The sequence below is a fragment of the Oryx dammah genome, unplaced genomic scaffold (genome assembly GCF_014754425.2).
Source record: "Oryx dammah isolate SB20612 unplaced genomic scaffold, SCBI_Odam_1.1 HiC_scaffold_29, whole genome shotgun sequence".
NCBI classification, from domain to species: Eukaryota; Metazoa; Chordata; class Mammalia; order Artiodactyla; family Bovidae; genus Oryx; species Oryx dammah.
Genome location: NW_024070213.1, coordinates 70339012 through 70359654, shown reverse-complemented (window position 1 = coordinate 70359654; position 20643 = coordinate 70339012). Strand labels below are relative to the sequence as shown.

Here is a 20643-nt window from a genome sequence, read left to right as displayed (position 1 = left end):
TGTAGAGTTGAATTGCATTTTCCTTGTTTGTCCTAATTAACTATGAAAGCTGAATCTTTGCTCATGCAAGATTTATGGGGAGAAGTCGTGAAGTTGATGAAGTAGACATAACCCAAGGAGAGTTAGACAAGCAAGTAATTCATGAGGAAATTGTATGTCTGAATAATTGGTCTCAGAAACAAATGAAGATAATTTGATAATCTTTGGGCTATTAAATCTAGGTACCTAGGTTTTAATTTTTATTTTGCCACTGACAAATTGACTCATAATAGACCACTTAATATCAGTGAATTTCTCCAACCAGAAATTCAGCAAATAGTAGCTCAAGGCCTTGGAAAAAGATACGTCAAATGTTCTCATCTTTATTGTGACAGAAGGTTGGAAGGACAGGTTTGGGCAACACTCAGATTAGTTTGTTGTGGCCCAATAACAGACTTTCCTCTCCACTAAGGTCTGTTTGTCATGGAGACTCTTTTTACTGAGGCAGTGGGACACTAGTGGGAAAAGAATGGTCTTTCTGTCAGGTAGAATCATGTCTGTGCCATTTATTAGCTGTTTAGCCTGAGATTTTTAACTTCCCTGAGATTCAGTTTTCTCATCTGTAAAAATGGGGATAATAATATCTGTGACTATGGAAGAAAATTCCCACCTAAAGAAGTTCATACTTTAGAGATAAGCAGATTGATTATTGCAAGATAGTACAATAAGTAATGTCATGAGAACATATATTTGTTGCTATGTTGTTGTTCTGTGTTGAATTGATGCTTTTGAACTGTGGTGTTAGAGAAGACTCTTGAGAGTCACTTGGACTGCAAGGAGATCCAACCAGGCCATCCTAAAGGAGATCAGTCCTGAATATTCATTGGAAGGATTGATGCTGAAGCTGAAACTCCAATACTTTGGCCACCTGATGCAAAGAACTGACTCATTTGAAAAGACCCTGATGCTGGGAAGGATTGAAGGCGGGAGGAGAAGGGGACAACAGAGGATGAGATGGTTAGATGGCATCACCGATTTGATGGACATGAGTTTGGGTAAACTCCAGGAGTTGGTGATGAACAGGGAGGCCTGGCGTGCTGAAGTCCATGGGGTCGCAAAGAGTCAGACACAACTGAGAGACTGAAGTGAACTGTTGTTCAATCACTCAGTCATATCCAACTCTTTGTGATCCCATGGACTGCAGCACACCAGGCTTCCCTGTCCTTCACTATTGCCCGGAATTTGCTCAAACTCATGTCCATTGAGTCGGTGATGCCATCCAACCATCTCATCCTTTGTCACCCTCTTCTCCTCCCACCCGCAATCTTTCCCAGCATCAGGGTCTTTTCCAATGAGTCAGCTCTTTGCATCAGGTGGCCACTGTATTGGAGCTTCAACTTCTGCATCAGTCCTTCCAATGAATATTCAAGGTTGATTTTCTTTAGGATTGACTGGTTGGATCTCCTGGCAGTCCAAGGGACTCTCAAGAGTCTTCGCCAGCACCTCAGTTCAAAAGCACCAACTCACCAGGGCTTCCCTGGTGGCTCAAACGATAAGGAACTGTTGCTCTGGGATCCTTGTTAACCCTGGTCTATCACTCTGCGTCTTCATTCACCAGATAAAGGGATGTAATCACCCCCTCTTGAAATCAACTAGTCCTGGTGCTTTGTTTACATAATTTTATTCAGTCCTCACAGCAATTCTATGAAATAGGTACTGTTTCCATTTGATCCGTGAGGAAACTGAAGCTCAGAGAAAAGGGACTTGTCCAAGACAACATAACTAATAAGTGGCAGTGCCGTATGAACTACAAAAATTGCTTTATAGTAAAATTCTAGTATATTAAAAATAGGTTTTGTGTTTTCCATGCAAAAGCTATCTCTTGTGTAACACCCTGGTAAGGTTTTGTCTGTGTAATCGCCACCTCTCAAGGTAAAACCAGAGAGTCTCTAAAGTACAGCTTTAAATAATGGAAATCACAGGCTTCCTGGCTTCTGACAGGCATGATAAATCCTGCTTTAATCATGCATTAAAAACATGTCATCTGTTTGATAAGCAGTCATCTGCTATTGCTTGACCTAGCAATGAATTAATAAAGCAAAATATGTGACAATTCAAGGCATATGTGTGAAATGTTATTCCCAAGGCATCTAAATGTGATTCTCACTCCCGACCCTGGGTGGAAAAAGGTGTTGGTTCTGAAATAGTTTATAACAACACTAGCTCACACCTAGAAACTTGACTTAAATCTGGGAATTTTCAAAACTAAAAACCTATCAAAAAGGGAGCCCAGAGATAGGTCCTGAAATGAGCCAAAGCCGAAAGAGATGACAGTCTTGGAAAGAATGGCAGATGGGTGCTCATCTGGTTTCCAAAAGTTCTCTGTGAAATTTAGTTTAGAAAAGAGTCTGCACCTATCTGCCCAATGACCCTGATGCACAGAGCCTCTCCTGAGTCTGAGAACAGAGATTGCAGCCTCCCTTCTCTGGAGCCTAGCTATTTGTAGAGGTGGGCTGTAAGAGCCAGAGGGAGAGGAAAGACAGATTCAATCATCTCCATTGCCAACCACACAAGTTATCCCACCATTTCTTCATTGCATTGCTCCATGTCACCTGGTCTAAGAACTATGCTACCCCTCTAGCTGCATGAACACTAATGAAAGGCTTGAAATACTGTAAGCAGCAGGTTCTGAACATGTTGTCTGGAATACTAAAGGAGAAAAGAAAGGGTCTCACTACTGATTCATTTTGAGGTAATAAGCCATTTGTAGGAGCCAGTTCATAATAAATACTCTCTCAGTGAGCATGGTGGGCATAGAGAAGGAGTTTGAGAGAGAAATTCAGCCAAATTTCATCTCCTAAAATGCTTAGAACTTCTTGGCTAAAAGGCATTCTTTCAAGTGATTTGTTCTGGAAAAGAAAATGGAATCTTATAAAGTAAACCAAGAATTCATGAGAAGGAAGTAGATTTTAAAACTTCTAGAAATGATACTCTGTTTTCTCAACTGAAACTTTAGAGACTCTTCAAATATAGTTCCAAGTCCCTACCCTGTATCAGTGGTATATAGTCACCCAGAGTACATCCAGTAGTGACCACTATATGAAAATATGCCTTTCTTTACACACACACAAACACTGTAAAAAAAAAAAAAAGATGTGAATCAAGTTTGGATTAATAATATATCATTGTGGTAAAGAGCATGTAAGTTAAAGCTTTTATTTCTACCCTTTGCTTCCTGGGAACATTTAGGCACTGTATGTCATCTCTCTAAACCTCTGTATCCTCAAATTTTCAGAAGCATTAATTCTACCTATACCTGTGCAATTACATTGTCAGAAGTACTGACAGTGTAAACGAAGTACTGAGCACAGTGCTAGGCATGTATATGTATAGCCACATTGTTCAGCAGCAATATAATAGCTATGCCACTTAGAATTCACCATGGAATCTACCATTAGCCTAGCCAATTCTTCCTTAAAACCAGGACTGCTTTTGTAAAATGAATTTATCTTTTTTTTGCAATTTTAAATATTATTGAGTGGTTGAGATGAGAAAAGATAGATACACATATAAAGGACTTAGGTTTGTGCTGTCACACAGGGACTCCTCAGTAAGTATTCGCCATCATTGTGTATAGGAGTATCAGTATTATTGATATAAACTTCTGGTTGACTCAAGTTTGCTTTTTGCTTCATGTTATTTGTGTCCCTCATGTACAACCCAGGGCTTCAATCTGATGTTTGCTTTTCCTTCCCTCTACTTTGTGCTCTGATAGCTTCTGGCTTAATCCATTTTCTCCATTACCACAAAGTCTTGTCTCTTGGTGTTTTGATTATTAATGAAAGTAGAATCTCAGTAAAAAAATGTTGTTTTCCCTCAGCATATTGGAATATTCTTTGGAGAGTTCATTCGAAGACCACTGCACATGTCAGCCCATGAAGGAAGGAGTTGGTGGTCACATAGGGGGTTTTGACAATGCATGGTCCTCATTCTTCAGTCAGATCAATGACCCTGGGGAAAGAGTCCATGCTCCAAGCTCTAAACTATTACTCGACATGCTAGATAAAGAGACAGATTTTCAGCTTCTGTATTGGAAACTGAGTCTGGACAGTGGTGGCAATATTTATTTTTCCAGTTTCATTAGGAATTTGTCAGCAGTAGTAGCAGTATCTCATCATTTATTTGCATAAAGTAATTTTCCAGCAGTTGACATTTGTTTCTGTTTACACAACGCTTGGTTAATGGAAAAGAAGAGAAAGAAAGAAAAATACTGAGCCACTGAACCAGGTTGGAAAGTTACCTTAGTTAAAATTTTGTCATGTTCCTGATTGTCAGGGCAGCAGGTGAAGGCTTGAAAGGCTATTTTCATGATAATCAAACCTAGACAAGAATGCTCCACTCCGCAGACAAATGTGACTCATTCTTAGTCTTCTAATGACACCCAGCATTTAGTCACACAATGGCACAAATTCAGATCTCTTAGAATAAAGTCATTCCGATTGTGTTTTGCTTCCTCTCATTTTCCCATCAATCTTGGCCCCATTCCAGAAACCACCATACTGAAAATTTCTAAATGTAGAAACATTTGCAGTTATATCATGTAAAAGAAAAATTCTTGGAGAGACCTGATTTTACAAAAAGCTCCATCTTTTTCTCTGTAGTTTACATTAGAAATGCAAAAAAAGGGCCTAGAGGAGGGGCTAAATAGAGGTGGAGGAGACCAAGATTCGATCCCTGGGTCGGGAAGATCCCCTGGAGAAGGACAGGGCAACCCACTCCAGTATCCTCACCTGGGAAATCCCATAGACAGAGGAAACTGGCAGGCTGCAGTCCATGGCATCACAAAGAATCAGACATGATTGAGCGACTAACACACACACACAAACACACATCCAGATTATTATTCTAATGCTTAGAACTTACTGAACCTATGTATATTTCATAATGTTGAGGTATGCAGAATGTCAGCTGGCATAATCTGATGGTCAAACCAAGGATTTAAAGCAGATAGGCTTCACATATAGAAAGTATAGAAGCTGTACTAAGTTTTTAAGTTTTAAATTGGGATCTGATATGGTAATGAAAATGGCACAGAGTCCATTCCTCTAGAAATTTATAGTGATGAGGCCAATCTGTGACTCTTGTTCATCTGTCCTTGCTGGAAACAATACTAGGAAGAAGGATAGGAGTTATCATTTGTGATTCAGACACATGAGCAATAGGAATGCCAGAGGCAGGAAATGTGCAATTTCATGCTCATTAATTTCAGAGAGGATTTACAAATTAACCTGGCTCCAGATACGACTCTTCCAAAAACCCCGCAGGCATCATGGAACAGCACAGTTAGCACAGACCACTCCACAAGGTTAAGCAGATGCTGGGGAGCCACCGTGATCCAATTTACTCCCAAGTGAAGATCACAGGTCAGGCTCTGTGCTGGAGGCCTTCTTTGCAGATCTAAGGAAGAGACTTTGTGTCTGAAGTAAAAAGAGTTTAAGGAGATAGTGCCTTGGAAAATGGAGCTCCCCTGGTGGCTCAGCAGTAAAGAATCCAGCCAAGCAGTTTCGATCTCTGGGTCACGAAGATCCCCTGGAGAAGGAGATGGCAGCCCACTCCAGTATTCTTTGCCTGGGAAATCCCATGTAAAGAGGAACCTGGTGGGGCACAGGTCGTAGGGTCGCAAAGAGTCGGACACGACTTAGTGACTAAACAAGCACCGCCGTAGAAGGTTCTTCTTCCATGTCCCTGCTTCAAGGTGGGATCTGAGTTTTCATTTTCAGCTGTTCTTTACTAGCTAGGGGGTAGGAACTCAATGCTATTTTCTGTCTCTATTTTAAGGTGTAAATTAACTAATTATTATTATTACAATCAGTCAACTTCTCCAGGTAAATCAGCCATGTTAGGACTGTTAAAGAGTTTAAAGTGGATCTGGAGAAGATGAAATTCACTCAAAACCATAGCCTTGGAGCAGTTTTCATTTTCATTTGAGGAATTCATTCCATAAGCAGTTTGATAATTCTGGTATTTGAGGTCTAGGGATAATATTGAAGCCATTTTGCCAGCTTCTTTGTGGGCTGCCAGTGACATAGTCAGGTAACAGCACAGATGGAGCCTCACTACCTGTGCCTTTGCTGTTGGTCCAATCAATTAGAAGAGATCTTTCCAAACTTCGGCTAGTGGTAAAGAACCCACCTGCCAGTGTAGGAGACTTAAGAGATGCAGGTTCAATCCCTGGTCAGGAAGATCCCATGGAGAAGGAAATGGCAACCTACTCCAGTATTCTTGCCTGAAGAATTTCAAGGACTGTGGAGCCTCTCAGGCTACAGTCCATAGGGTCACAAGGAGTCGGACATGACTGAAGCGACTTAGCATACAATACCAAACTTTAACGTGTGTAGAGATCATCTGGAGATTTCATTAAATGTAGGTTCTGATTGCATAGGTCTGAATGAGGTCTGAGAGTCTCCATTTCTGATAAGCTCCTAGGTAATGCCAATGCCCTCATCTGTGAACCTCATTTTGAGTAACAAGGTGTTGGATAATGGAGCAGTGAAGGAGACAGATGGTCTTATAAGACAGGACAGTAGCAATACGGGTGTATGGTTGATATTCTTTTTAGCTGTAATATTGAATTCCTGAGATGGTGATGTGACTGTGATTAATATAATTTTAGAGGACATTCTGTCATTGTGAAGAAACCACCAGACATTCGTTTTTAAAATGAATTTGTTCTGTTGAATGACTCTTTTTTTTAATGCTCAAAATCAAAAGACCTGATCCCCTTTAAGAATATAAAGTACCTAGGGGTAAGGAAACCTGCTGAGTCAAGGATAGACAACGATGCCATTCAGATGCAAAACAAATGACCAAAGAGAGGAGGAAATAGAAGGTTGGAGAGAGGAAATCATCTCATAATAGGAAAGAGACTGTAATGGAAAAGCACGCTACCTTCTGCCTCCTACCTGCAAGCTCAGATCATTCTTGCTCCCTTCTGCTTTAAACCTAGTTGTGTGGATCACTTTATCCCATTAGGGAAGGAAATGAAGTCAATTCATTCTCAAGAATTCATGCCAAAGCAATAGCGCTAAAGCCTATGTAGCACCCAGAATCCTCTGACTCTAGGGAAGATTAAGGGTGTACATTTCATTTGCCCTAGAAAAACAGGGCCATTTTAATCAGGAATTAAGAACTGTTTCAGATTGCAGAAGGATATTTGGCCATATGATTCTGTTTGCATTTCTTTAAATTATGCAAGACCCTGTGCTTGTAGTTACACCTTATTTTGATAAGTGGAGAAAGACAGAATTAAGTTCTATGATCAAAACTTTGTGACAGCCAGCCCTCAGGAAATCTTGCTTAAATTTTAGAGTAAGCCATCAAACCAGGAAGGCAGCAAACTGAACTAGAGGTCTGATGTCAAAAAGAGAGAAACATATTATCTCTGGCTGCTTTTTGGCTCCATTGTCAATCTCGGTTTCTACTACAAAACGGACAGTGGAGCCCCAAAACAACCAGAGATGAAATGCAAATAAATGTCTGCAGCTCTGTGCAATGTACTCCCATTTTATAACAAGGATGAGCTTCACTGTCTTAAGACCACAATTTATCAACTGTTTTCAAGAGTAAAGACGCTTCTTTGTCTGAGTTTTATATCATGAATGTATGTTGAATTTTATCAAATGCTTTTTCTGAATCTTTTGTGATTGTAGTTCTCTTTATCTCCTTCATTCTGTGAAATTTTCTAAACTGCAGTAACTGATTTTCAAATGTTAACAATGTTAACAGTGTATGCCTATTTAATATAACCCAATTGAATGTGATGAATTATTTCTTTAAAAAATTTTTATAAATGTGTGTGTGTGTGTGTTAGTCACTCAGACATATCTGACTGTTTGTGATCCTCTGGACTGTAGCCCGCCAGGCTCCTCTGTCCATGGGATTCTCCAGGCAAGAAGACTGGAGTGGGTTGCCATTTCCTTCTCCCAGGGATCTTCCCAACCCAGGCATCGAACCCAGGTCTCCTGCATTAGCAGGCAGATTCTTTGCTATCTGAGGCACCAGGCAAATTTTTAAAATATATTTTGTTAGTTTTTTATTTTGTTTGTCCTGTTTTAGAGGCATGGAGCTGTAATTTTTCTTCCTTATACTATTTTGTCTTTTCTATCAAGACCATGTTGATTAAACTTTAAAAAAGAGAAAGAGAGAAACAGCCAACCTGTAATATATTCCTGCTGGGCTTGAGTAAGATGTTCACAGAACCCAAATACTGAAAAGATTATGGTTCCACACCACACAAAACTTCCAGGTTAACTGGCAATTTACATTGCTTGTTTCTTGATTTTTCTGATTGCAAAATTCTGCGTTAATTCATCGCGGTGTAGCTTCCTTTCTCCTCCTCTTCCCACCTCCACCAGTACCGTAAGCCCTTGCCTATTTCTGTCCTCAGCTAATGAAGCACATGCTCCAGTCTCAATCCTGGGAAGTAATAAGGATTCCTCCATCACCATTCTACTTAAAGTCTCATTGTCTTATATCCACTTTCTTAGTTTGCACATGTACTGTGCTTAGTCGCTCAGTTGTATTCAACTCTTTGAGACCCCGTGGACTGTAGCCCTCCAGGCTCCTCTGTCCATAGGGATTCTCCAGGCAAGAATACTGGAGTGGATTGCCATGCCCTCTTCCAGGGGATCTTCCCAACCCAGGGATCAAACCCAGGTCTCCCACATTGCAGGTGGATTTTTTACTGTCTGAGCTACCAAGGAAGCCCAAGAATACTGGAGTGGGTACCCTATCCCTTCTCCAGGGGAACTTCCCGACCCAGGAATCAAACTGAGATCTCCTGCATTGCAGGAAGATTCTTTATCTGCCGAGCTACCCGGGAAGCCCTTGCACATAGTAGGCACTAAAATTTGTGAAATGTAATCAAATTCTATGGACACATTATTTCCTTCACAATGGAAGTCATATTGTTCAATCACAAAAAACAGTTTTCTCCTCTGCTCTTAACGATGTACATGAACGTTGTGGCATGAGCTGGCTGTCTCCCTGCTGCTAGGAAATGATCGTAATGTGTAATTGCGCAAAATGCCTCTTTTTTTTTCCTAATCAAGAAGTTGAGGGATCTGCTGGCTTAGCAGGTGCCTCGATTGTGCGTAATTAGTTGTTAGAAATTGTTTAGCATAGGCTGATTAGTCTCAGCCAAAGGAAATTAATTTTTTTTTCAACAAAGCCCTGAACACAGCTAGAGATTCTTAAAACCGTAGTCATATCTGGTTCCTCTGGGAAGAAGCCCAGACTCAGAATGGGAGAGGTAGAAGATGGAGACAAGGACTAGCCTGATTACACACGGGTGATATTTGATGCTAGGCAACCGTTCAAGGTTACAAGAACATGAGGGGACATGAGTCCATTCCTCAAGATGGGATTCTCCCAGCTCCAACCTGAGCTTTGGTCATGATGCAGAATGAAGCCCTGCTTCTTGGGTGCCTGCTGTTTGCTTGCCAAGTTTGTAAATACCAGCTTCACTTGGAACATGTAATCAAAACAAATGATCTGTGTTTGCCCCTCCTGTGTTTAGTACATAAGGAGACTGGTCGAATTAGGAGGAATGGGAGGGACAGATGGTCCCCCCATTGTTCAACTTCTGTTTTAAGTATATGCTTGACTAAGCCCTTTCTGTCTCTGTCACAGTGTCCATTCTCCATTTAATGGGGGGCATTTTCCCGCCTCTTGGGGTGTCACCATAAAGGGGACGCATGCTCTTTCTTGTTATGACCAGTGACAGTGGGCAGCCATCATATGTGACAGTGATTATCTAGCTGCTATGATGCCATTTTAAAAGGCCGACAGTTCTGATACCCTGTGATGCCCTTGATGATTACTTGCCACGTTGACTCACTTGCTGAATGCCTCCTTTGTCCTGTAGCGACTTTCCATAAGGATCCCTTGTTAATAACCATAAAGTCAAGGTGGGGAGTCTGGTATAAAAATTGGAATTCTTTTGTTTAAAGGCATTATGTTAAAGGTTACTCAATAAACCTTCTGTAGTCTGAATGGAAATTAAAGGAAATATATTTCAATATTATTTTTATAAATAGTCACAAATTTTGAACATGCAATAAGGCAATACTTAATAACTAGTAGATGGTGATATGGCTTTAAAACGAATACGTGTAAACCTAGAAAAAGAAATCAGAGCGAGGAGGGAGGTTAGTTAGTAACAAGTGTTTGACTTTCTTCAGGTTGCTTGTTTACAATAAATCCTCTAATTTGAAAAGCTAAATACAATTTAATTGTCTATCAGCAAATGTTTAATGAATGCGTACTACAGGATGGGCACTGTCCTAGAACTATCTATAGATTGACTCCTTTTTTGTTATTTCACCTATTTTTTAGTTCACTTATGGAATTAGTTGGAACTTGAAAGCCTATTTAGTGTCTTCCTGATAAACGAAAAGTATTAACATAGATCTTGTAATTAACTTAAACTTTTGAGCTCAGTAAAGAGCAACAGTGAATTAATTGTATTGGCATTTATTTTATTTTTTACATTTTAAATGGAAATATAGTTGGTTTACAATGTTGCTCTAATTTCTGTTGTACAGCCAAGTGACTCATTTATAAACATATGAACATTCTTATTTTATATTTTTTCCCATTATGGTGTATCCCAGGAGACTGGGTATAGTTCCCTGTGCTATACAGTAAGATCTCATTGTTTATCCGTTCTAAACGTAATAACCCCAAACTCCCAGTCTATCTCTCCATTCCCCCGCATGGGCAACCACAAGTCTGTGAGTCTACTTCTGTTTTGTAGATAGACTCATTTGTGTCTTATCTTAGATTCCACAAAGGTGATATCAGATTATGTTTATCTTTGTTTGACTTCACTCTGTATGAAAATTTCCAGGTCCATCCTCATTTCTGCAAATGGCACTATTTCTTTTCTTTTTATGGCTGAGTAATATGCCATTTTAATTGGTTTGTGCAAAAGTAATTGCGGTTTTGCATTGTTGAACTTTACTGTTTGATATTACAATCCATTCTTAAATGTGGTTAGATTATACATCCTTTTAATGTGCATTTCCTGCTTATGTTTTTGTGCTAATGACTTATTAAACTATGGAAATGATGTTAGGCAAAAAAAAATTTTTTCTCTTATTCTGTACAACAACAAACCATTTCTTGATTGAATTGTGACATGCAATGAAAAGTGGATTTTACAGGACAGCTGGCAATGATTAGCTCAATGGATGGACCAAGAAGAAGCACTTCTGAAAGCCAAACTTGCACCCAAAAAAAGATCATGGTCACTGTTCGGTGATCTGCTGCCGGTCTGACCACTGCAGCATTCTGAATCCGGCAAAACCATTACATCTGAGAAGTATGCTCAGCAAATCAGTGAGATGCACCAAGAACTGCAATGCCTGCAGCCGGAATTGGTCACCAGAAAGGGCCCAATTCTTCTCCACTATAGTGCCCAACTGCACGTCATGCAAGCAACGCTTCAAAAGTTGAACAAATTAGTCTACGATGGTTCTCCTATTCGACTATATTCACCTGACCTCTTGGCAACTGACTACCACTTCTTCTAGCGTCTTGACAGCATTTGGCAGCCAGCAAGAGGCAGAAAATGCTTTCCAAGAGTTCCGGAATCCCAGGACACCGATTTTTACACTATAAGAATAGGCAAACTTATTTCTCTTCAGCAAAAATGTTTTGATTGTAATGGTCCCTATTTTGATTAATAAATATGTGTTTGAACCTAGTACTAATGTTTTAAAATTCACAGTCTAAAGCCACAATTACATTTGTACCAACCTAATATTACGGAGGCATCAGCCACTGATTCATTCAATGTCTTCCCTCCATTTCTGTTTTCAAAGTTTGAGTCAAGATTTGACTTGGAATAAATCACATCAAGAGAACTGATGCCCATTCTCTGATGGGTAGGTTTTTGTAAAAGACCTATGCTACCTCCTAGGGGTTTAAATTCAACAGATGTTCCTAGGAAAAGTTTCTTTAAAAATAAATGTTAAAAGGTGCCACGCTGCTCTGTTGCTGTGCTCACCTTAGCTCTCCTGATGAAGGTTGCCAAGATTCTGCCTCATTAGGAATTATTGCCTTCATCCTGACTGACTTCAGAAACCTATTCTTAGATAATATTGAACGTATTTTGGTCTGATCCTTCAACCAATGCAAGTTTTGGCTTCTGGGTAATTGTTTACTTCCATCTGCACTCAGTAAGGACGGTCTTAACACAAGTGTGGTCAGGGGCTGGGGAATGGATTAGCAGAGGCTGGCCAGGTGGCCATCTATAATTCAGTTTCAACCTTTTAAGGATGTGCATAACTAGACTATTTCAGCTCTAAATCAAGGAAATGGTTCTCCAGTATAAGAAAACAGTTTTGACCGGGTTGACTACTTCTATAATGCAAACTAGGTAAATTTCTAAAGACATGGCTCCTTAAAATAGAGCATCAAATACAAAGCACCCCAGAGTCTCCTGGTCAGATCTCTTACTGCCCTGTTAGAAAATCCAACACTGGATTCAACTCAAGACTTTAATTGGCTAGAGTCTAGACAAACTGAAAACTTGAGAAAGCCTTTAGGCTTCCAAGATGCTGTCCCTGAAACCGATTGCTGTGATCTGTATCTCCTGACTCAGTGCTCTGTAATCAAATACATGGTTTCAAAGCTTTAGATAATAAAAAGAAATACATTTTTAAATTGGTTTTATAAAGAATCCAGATTTTAGCATATAGTAACTTTGGTTAAGCATATGGACTGGTTATTAAATCAATATTGTGCGAAAAGTGTTCAGATATTCAGGTGGGCATGGAATGGCAAAGACTTTTATAATAAAAGGCAGGCATTTGGTTTTGTGGTTTGTGTTTATCCTCAAAATTGCATTTACAAAGAGAAGAGTCAGAGATCTAGGATATTGCTTCATAAGCAAAAGTGATACTGTTGATTGTACTGATATCTGAACGTTGGTAGTTTGTCTTTATGCTTGGAAGAATATAAAGAATTGTGTGACAAATGGAATATAAACATGAAACAGCATGACTGCCATTTTTTAAGTTAATTGCAGCTTACAGTAGTGTTAATCTTTCCTTTTTGTCATTGCTTACAAAGACCTTGTTAGTTTTATGAAGAAATCATGAATCATTTCAACCAGAAGTACATCCTAAAGAGGAATTGAGTTCCTCAATTTTGCAACATGAACTATAGTTGGGAGAGTTAATGTTTCCAGGTGACAAAAGCTTGTTGCTGAATTAAATCCTTGTTATATTTAATAGTTTGCATATATAATATAATGATGTTTTTAATCCTTTAATGATTTCTTGTTACAACAACAACAAAGCAACCTGATAGTATGGCCAGAAGTAACCTTTGGGTCATCTAGCTTGAGTAGATCTACTAGGTAATTATTGTACATTATATCTACTCAGGCTGTATACATTCTATGCTTGAAAATGTTTAATGTCACTCAGACATCTCTTTTACTCTATACAAATGTCCTATGCCGACTAAAAAGAATATTTCCTTTCTATTTCACCCTAATATTTGCCATCCTGGATCATTACTCCTATATTCCAAGTCAGACTAAATCTTTTCCTAGATTAAAAAAAATCATTTTATTTAGAATTTGATGGATCCATCGCTTGTATGGTTTTTTTTTTACCTAGTGTTTTGCTCATTCAGCTTCTTGACTAACTGTCACAGATACACTGAGCTTTAGTCCTTCTGTCTCTTCAGTTGCTCTTTCTCTGGTTCTCCAAGTTATTTTCATCTCTTTCTAAGAGGGCACATCAGCTCATTGCAATATGTGTCTTCTTTTCCCAAACCATCTTTCCTTCTCTATTCTTAACCTAGCTTCTGTGGTCTTACTCTGAATGTCCCTTTCCCTTTATTTTCCACTGGATGCCCATTCATACTTTCAGTAGGAACCCACTAATTCTGTGTGTCTTTATTCTCCTGCAATACTAATACTCTGTCATCTGCTTCTCTGAAATATAATATTTCTTTTCCTTTCCTTTGTTCTACTAGCTTATTCTTAGTGCCCATTGAGCCATTTTATTCCTCCCTTGTCTTCCTGTTACTGATATTCATGGATATTTATTTATCAATGAATATAGGTGACAAGCAAATTATCTGTATACTCTTTTTACAAACTTCTTACCATTCTATGCCTTCATGTGCATTATAGCTTTATCCTGACAATCCTCAGAGATGGGTGCAAACGCATATCCCTCTTTCATAAGGGAGGAAACTGATGTTCAGAGCATATTTAAATGACTTGACCAAGTCCCACGGCTAAACCCAGGTTAGGACCCAGGTCTACAGACTCTTTCTACCATACCATACCATCTGTCTCTGGCAGAAGGATTGCAATCCATTGAAAGACCTTCACTACAGTAGAAACTGGATGGAAATTAACCAAAGCCTTCATTGTACCTTTGCAGATGAGAGTCCCTACACTAAATCCGCCAGCCAGACAAAGCCGCCTGATGGAGCATTGGCTGTGAGGAGACAGAGCATCCCAGGTTAGACCAGACTGTTGGATTTTTCAGCTGTTTTACTTTTGATCCCTGTTATTTGGTGACCTGAATAGTTCCAACTTGGTTTAAAAAAAAAAAAAGGCAATGCTATCTCATAGAATGGAGACTGCATTCTATACAACTTGTTCAAATAACATTCATGAAAGCAAGATTCTGGAAAAGCTTGCCAACTTGTGAAAATTCATCTTGTGTGCAAATCCTTTGTAAAATGACTTGAATTTATATCAGCTCTCACTCATTGACTTACTTTCACCTCTGTTTTCAGGGAATGATTCTCACAGCAGCATCTATCCCTTTACTAAGGCAAACCCAGAAGAACAAAGTGGTTCAAAATTGCTGTGGCAGATCATATATATGCTGAATAACAAATTACTCCTTTCTTCTTGCCTCTTTGAACTTGGATTTACTTCCACTGAGCAATTCTTGTAAAATTCTGGGACTTTGTTTCTTTAGGAAGCTGTGATGAGGTTTCTTGTAATACAATATATAATACCTTTTTTCCTCCACAAAACATTTTGAAGAAATATCTTCAATGTCTTTACCTCCAAACTTCCATAGTTTGAAATTTTGAATTTGTGAATGACACACATTCTGAAATAAATGTAGGAAGGAGATTGAAAATATTATTCAATCTTTATCTGAATTAGGTGATTCATGGAAAACCTCTTATGGTAGCAACTGTCCTTAAGAGAAGTGTTAAAAACCTAAGTACATTTAGTATCAAAAGTATAGTACATTTAGTATCAAAAATAATGCCTGTCTATATTAAATACAAGTAAATTGAGTACAGCTAAAGTTTAGTGGCAGGATTTTAGAGTGCAGTAGTTTGACAACTCAGGATAGAACAAAGCAGTGTTTCAAACATTAAATTGGATGCTTTGGCAAATCTGTCAGTAAAGGGAGAATTTTCCACTTGAGCAAAGAGCCAGACAAGTCCAGTTTCTTCCCTGTTAATGATTATTATTTATAAGAATTACCTGTGGTTATTTTTTTCTTATTATGAAGACTTTGATTTATTATGAAAGTACGTGGCTTATAAAGAGGCATATTGTGAATGATCCATATCCTTGTTTGTGTGCTTTGAAGATTCTAAAGTAATTTGAAACCTCTAATTATATGGCTTCACCCAGTGCTGACATTTCTTCTATTCCAACCTATAAAATTTCATTCTTAGTGCTGGTCATGTTTAGAAAAACTACTGCAATCAGCTATAGGCCGTCTTCTCTGCTTTCTCCTTGTCAGCAATAAGGAAGTCCTGAAAGTTTGAAATTCAAGAATGCCAGTTATCCATCACTTCCTTTTCGGCTTCTCTAATTAGCTGGTACTCAGTAATCCTCTGCTGGAAGGAGTAAAGAGACTTCCCACTGTCCTTTCCAGTTAACAGTACTAAACAAAAGCACTGACTGTGTGTATGCGTGCTTGGTCATTCGGTTGTGTCTGACTCTTTGTGATCCTATGGACTGTAGCCCGTCAGGCTTATCTGTTCATGGGATTCTCTGGGCTGGAATGCTGGAGTGGGTAGCCATTCCCTTCTCCAGGGGATCTTCCAGAGACAGGGATCAAACCAGGCTCTCCTGCATTGCAGGTAGATTCTTTACCATCCGAGCCACAAGGGAAGCCCTGAACTAGCTTCATATTTTCCTTTCATGGGTTTTCCAGTGTTACATACTAAATTACAACACAGGTTTATGGGCCAGGCTTTACCTTAAAATCGGTAAGTAGTTTTTAAAGTTACATGTTAGGTACACAGAAGTTGTTAATTACAATCCCTAGTTCATGACACACAGTGATTCTTCGTAATAGATTTTTTTTTCCTTTTGTTCTTCCTTATGTCAGGTTTTGTTTTTAATTGGTAGGTTTTGTTTGTTTGTTTGTTTTTATTTTCTGGCTGTGCCACACAGCACATGGGATCTTAGTTCCCCAACCTGGGATGGAACCTACACCTTCTGCATTGGAAGCACAGTCTAAACCACTGGACTCCCTAGGGAAGTCCCTTATATCAATCTTAAAGTCACTGAAATCAAGGAACCTTTTTTTTTTTTTTTTAATAGCATCAGGGGTATTTTCCTGGAGTTTGAATATGAACAAACACACTTTTGTTCTTTCTTAAAAGGTATCAGCCAAAAGGGTTGGACGTCTTCAACATCCTCTTAATTATTTAGAACAGTTCAAGAGAAAAGGGAGTTCACCAGCCAGAAGGCTAAGAAACCAAAGTGGTTAAGAGGTGATTATGACTTCCTGTTACCTCTTAAGGAGAAAATTTAGGAACTTCTTGGAAACTGCTTCTTGACTGAGTTCTGACAATTGGAGTTCTAAACTTTTACTGTCTTACTTAAAAATACTTGTTAATTCTTGTTCTGGTGAGAGAGAGAGACTGCAAAAGAGAGAAATGCACAGAGACCTGGAAAATGTGCCCTCTTTATCATTTGCTGGAAAAATCCCAAGATGTCCTCCTGATAAATTAAGGTCAACAGAGCAAAGTGCAAGTTTACAGCCTTTGTTCTTCTGTGCTCACCTCCCAACCTTACTTCCCTCAAGAGTATCATTACCACCCTAGTGGCAAGGAAAGATGTGTCTAGACAAAAAATGTACCAGCGAACTGAAAGAGACCTTTAAAGAGGCTTGGATCCTCTACTAGCCCCTGGATCTTCTCAGTAAAAGGCATTTCTCAGGGCAAGTGCAGTCCTTTGGCCATTTTGGTGCCCCAATTGCTAGGGAGTAACAAAACACTCAGAAGCTGAAACTATAAAAGAACTGTGGCTTTTCCTCACATTTCTTCCCAGTGAGCCAATGATGGTGATTGAATTTAGCCATTCATGTGAGCCCTCTCTCTGATGGAGAGGCTGGAGGAAGAGTATAAGGGAGTAGAAAGCATATTAAAGTTCTTTATAAAAGTTTTTATGAAAGATTAAGCTGTTCTTTTAAACTAATTCTATAGAAACCTAATGCTTCCTGGAATAAATATTTGTACACATACACATAGAGAAGACTTCTTAACATTGGTTCCACTATTCCCATGGCATAATAAAGGGTAACTTTTAATAATTCTGACCCAGAGAAGTAACCTTGAATGTTAACAGAAATATAATTTGTTTTTCATTCATATCAAAATTCACTACTGCTGTCTAAACTCAAAATTGTTACAGCAATTATTTTATAATCACAAGTCAAATATGTGTCTTTCATTAAATGACAATTCGAACTGTAAATCCTTTCATCCCTCTGCTATCTCTTCTCAAAAAAGAGAATAGATTAAACATCTCTTAGGAGCAAAACGCATTTGCTTTGGATAAAGGGGAAATGCATTTTTCATGTTATTTGGGAACTTGTCATTTTAATCATGTCTCTTATGGCATAATGAGTAGAAAAAGATTTTTTGGTCTTTCATAAGGTTTTATAAAATTTTTAGTAATGATAATAGTGGAAAAGAAATGACATTACTGTCTCTATGACACTAAAGTTTAAATTTAGATTAAAAATTTAACATTCTGTTAAAAAAAATTTTAGCCTTATTTCTACTCATATTCTTTTTCAAAGAGAAGATGAATTCCAAGTATTTTGAACTAGCAGATTCTATTCCACATCTATGGTTATTTAAAAAAGTCTGTCAGTCTAATCTTCCTTTGTTTGAAAGATTACTGGTGAATCAAAGTTTGACCACATGGAGGGTTTGTCCAAATTATTGCAGACTCTTGTTTTAACACATTTTACAATAATTTGTGGCTTATTTAATCATGTCTATCTAATGTTCATGAAAAGACAGGATACCACACTAGACCTGAAAGCCTAAAGTTAATATATTATTTATTTGATTGACCTCCTTTTTCCAGGTAGAATGGCTTTCTTTGCTTATTTTTTTCATGGCAAAGACTTTGGGGCAATTCACAAAAGCAGGAAGAAGTCAAGTGTTCATATCTATTACATTTTCAAACTCTTGATGCCCCAGGAAAATTATCTTAACTCTGTAGCCAAAATGAGACCTCAAAATTTTGTGTGAGAATTTTTTTGTCTCCTGGAGTATGAGAAAAGACATTTATCAATTTGGTCATAATAGGATAAAGATGATATATCTTTCTTGTATCTCACATTTGGGTATTTGCAGAGGGTATACAGACTGAGCGTCTGAAATGTTAATCAGCCCAAGATGTGTACACATACACTGTTTCGAATACATCTAGGAAGTATCACTGCTGCTGCTGCTGCTAAGTCACTTCAGTCGTGTCCAACTCTGTGCGACCCCATAGACGGCAGCCCACCAGGCTCCCCCATCCCTGGGATTCTCCAGGCAAGAACACTGGAGTGGGTTGCCATTTCTTTCTCCAATGCATGAAAGTGAAAAGTGAAAGGGAAGTCGCTCAGTCGTGTCTGACTCTTAGCAACCCCATGGACTGCAGCCTACCAGGCTCCTCCGTCCATGGGATTTTCCAGGCAAGAGTACTGGAGTGGGGTGCCATTGCCTTCTCCAAGGAAGTATCAACACCTACTGAAAAATCAAAGTGCAGAAAATAATACAGTGCCCTTGGCCCTACACACAGAAGCTGGCAACCTTGAATTAAGAGGGAAGGACAGGAATTTTTAAAGTTCTGCCCTCTGTGTTCGGCATTTTCCTCTTTGTTAACATACAATTTGACGCTTCATTGGTCTAAATTTTCATTATTACAGCAGATATATAGAGTGACATTTACACTAGGATTTTATAGCTCTGGTACTGTTCAGGTCGGTGAAGGGCATTTCCTCTGATTTTCAGGCCTAGTTCTCTGTCTAGTTCCACCATTGAGCCGCTCCAAGAAATGGAGCATGTCTCACCAACGGGAAACCAGTCAGTTGACTCAAGCAAGTGTGTCGTGTCATACAAAGCGTGGTGCTGCACAGTACATATGCCTATCAAATTGTCACATTGTACACTTTAAATGGTTTATGGCTTTGTCGGTTACATCTCAATAAAACCAGGGGAATGGGGTATTTGCAATGTACACTCAAATAATGCAAAAAAAAGAAAAGAGAGAAATGTCTCTGTGTGTGTGTGTGCATGAAGGATATCAAGGAGTGAGTGCTTTACAGTGTTCCTGCAGCTCTCATACAATTTTAAAATTATTTCAAAAATTAAAACTTAAAGGAAAAAAAGGCATGAGGGACTTCCCTGGCTATCCAGTAGTTAAGACTCTGTACTTTCACTACGGGGGCATGAGTTTGATCCCTGATTGAGGAACTATTAATAAGATCCTGCATGCCACACAGCATAACCAAAAAAGAAATTAATGATAAATAAATACTTTTAAAAAATGGTGCTAGGATGCTGCAGATGTTGCCCAAAGATGCTGAATCAAACTCTGCTCTTAGTGAGGGGATCACCCATATAGGAATATGCCAAGAGGCAAGCTTCTCAGCTGCTCAGTCAGGCTGTCCCCACATCCTCCAAGACATCCCAGTGGGCCCAAGTGAGGACTGTGGGGACCACAGTATAGAGAGTGTCCTGCCAGAGCAGCATCAAGACCAACAGTCAGCATCAAGAACTCAAAACAGTGATACAAGTGTTGTAATTACTGAATATTTAAGAAATTGTCAAGGCTATATCACTTCTTTAGAGACAAGTTTCTAAGATCATAAAATCAAGACTCTTGGCAGCATTACAAATATGTTGGAGATTCTGCTCGTGCCTCCGTTTATTTAATTTCCCATAGTACTTATCACTATCTGAAACTGACTGACACATTTATTTTTTTCTCATTCTCACACTAAAACGTAAGATACCCTAGGTTAGGTTCTTTATATGTCCTGTTTACTACTATTGTCTCCAGCGCATAGAGCAGTGCTTAGCAAATAGTAAGCAACTGTGGAATTAATGAGCAGGCAAAGATCAGCAGAAAGGTTTTCCTTGTGCTGAGTTGGTTACCTCATGACTAATATACTTTGCTACCAAAAAAAAAAATTCAACATAGTCTCCATTTACTGTGTATTTTCTGATTCATCGTACACCATGCAACAGCTACTCACCCAGGCCTTGGGGCTGCACCAAATATGGCATTTCTAAGGAAGTCATCTGCTGCCTAAGACTAATAAATGAAACATAGGTCAGTTAGAAGCTAGAGAATTTTAGAGA

The 20643-nt window shown here is 38.9% G+C and overlaps 1 protein-coding gene across 1 annotated transcript in view; it reads left to right on the top strand.

The window, feature by feature from the left end:
- Positions 1-20643, top strand: part of GRIP1 (glutamate receptor interacting protein 1) — a 751108-nt gene that overhangs the window by 519628 nt on the left and 210837 nt on the right. Inside the window, exon 2 of the mRNA XM_040233396.1 lies at positions 14448-14528. Within this exon, the coding sequence (XP_040089330.1) occupies positions 14448-14528 (81 nt within the window). The remainder of the gene's footprint in view (positions 1-14447; positions 14529-20643) is intronic.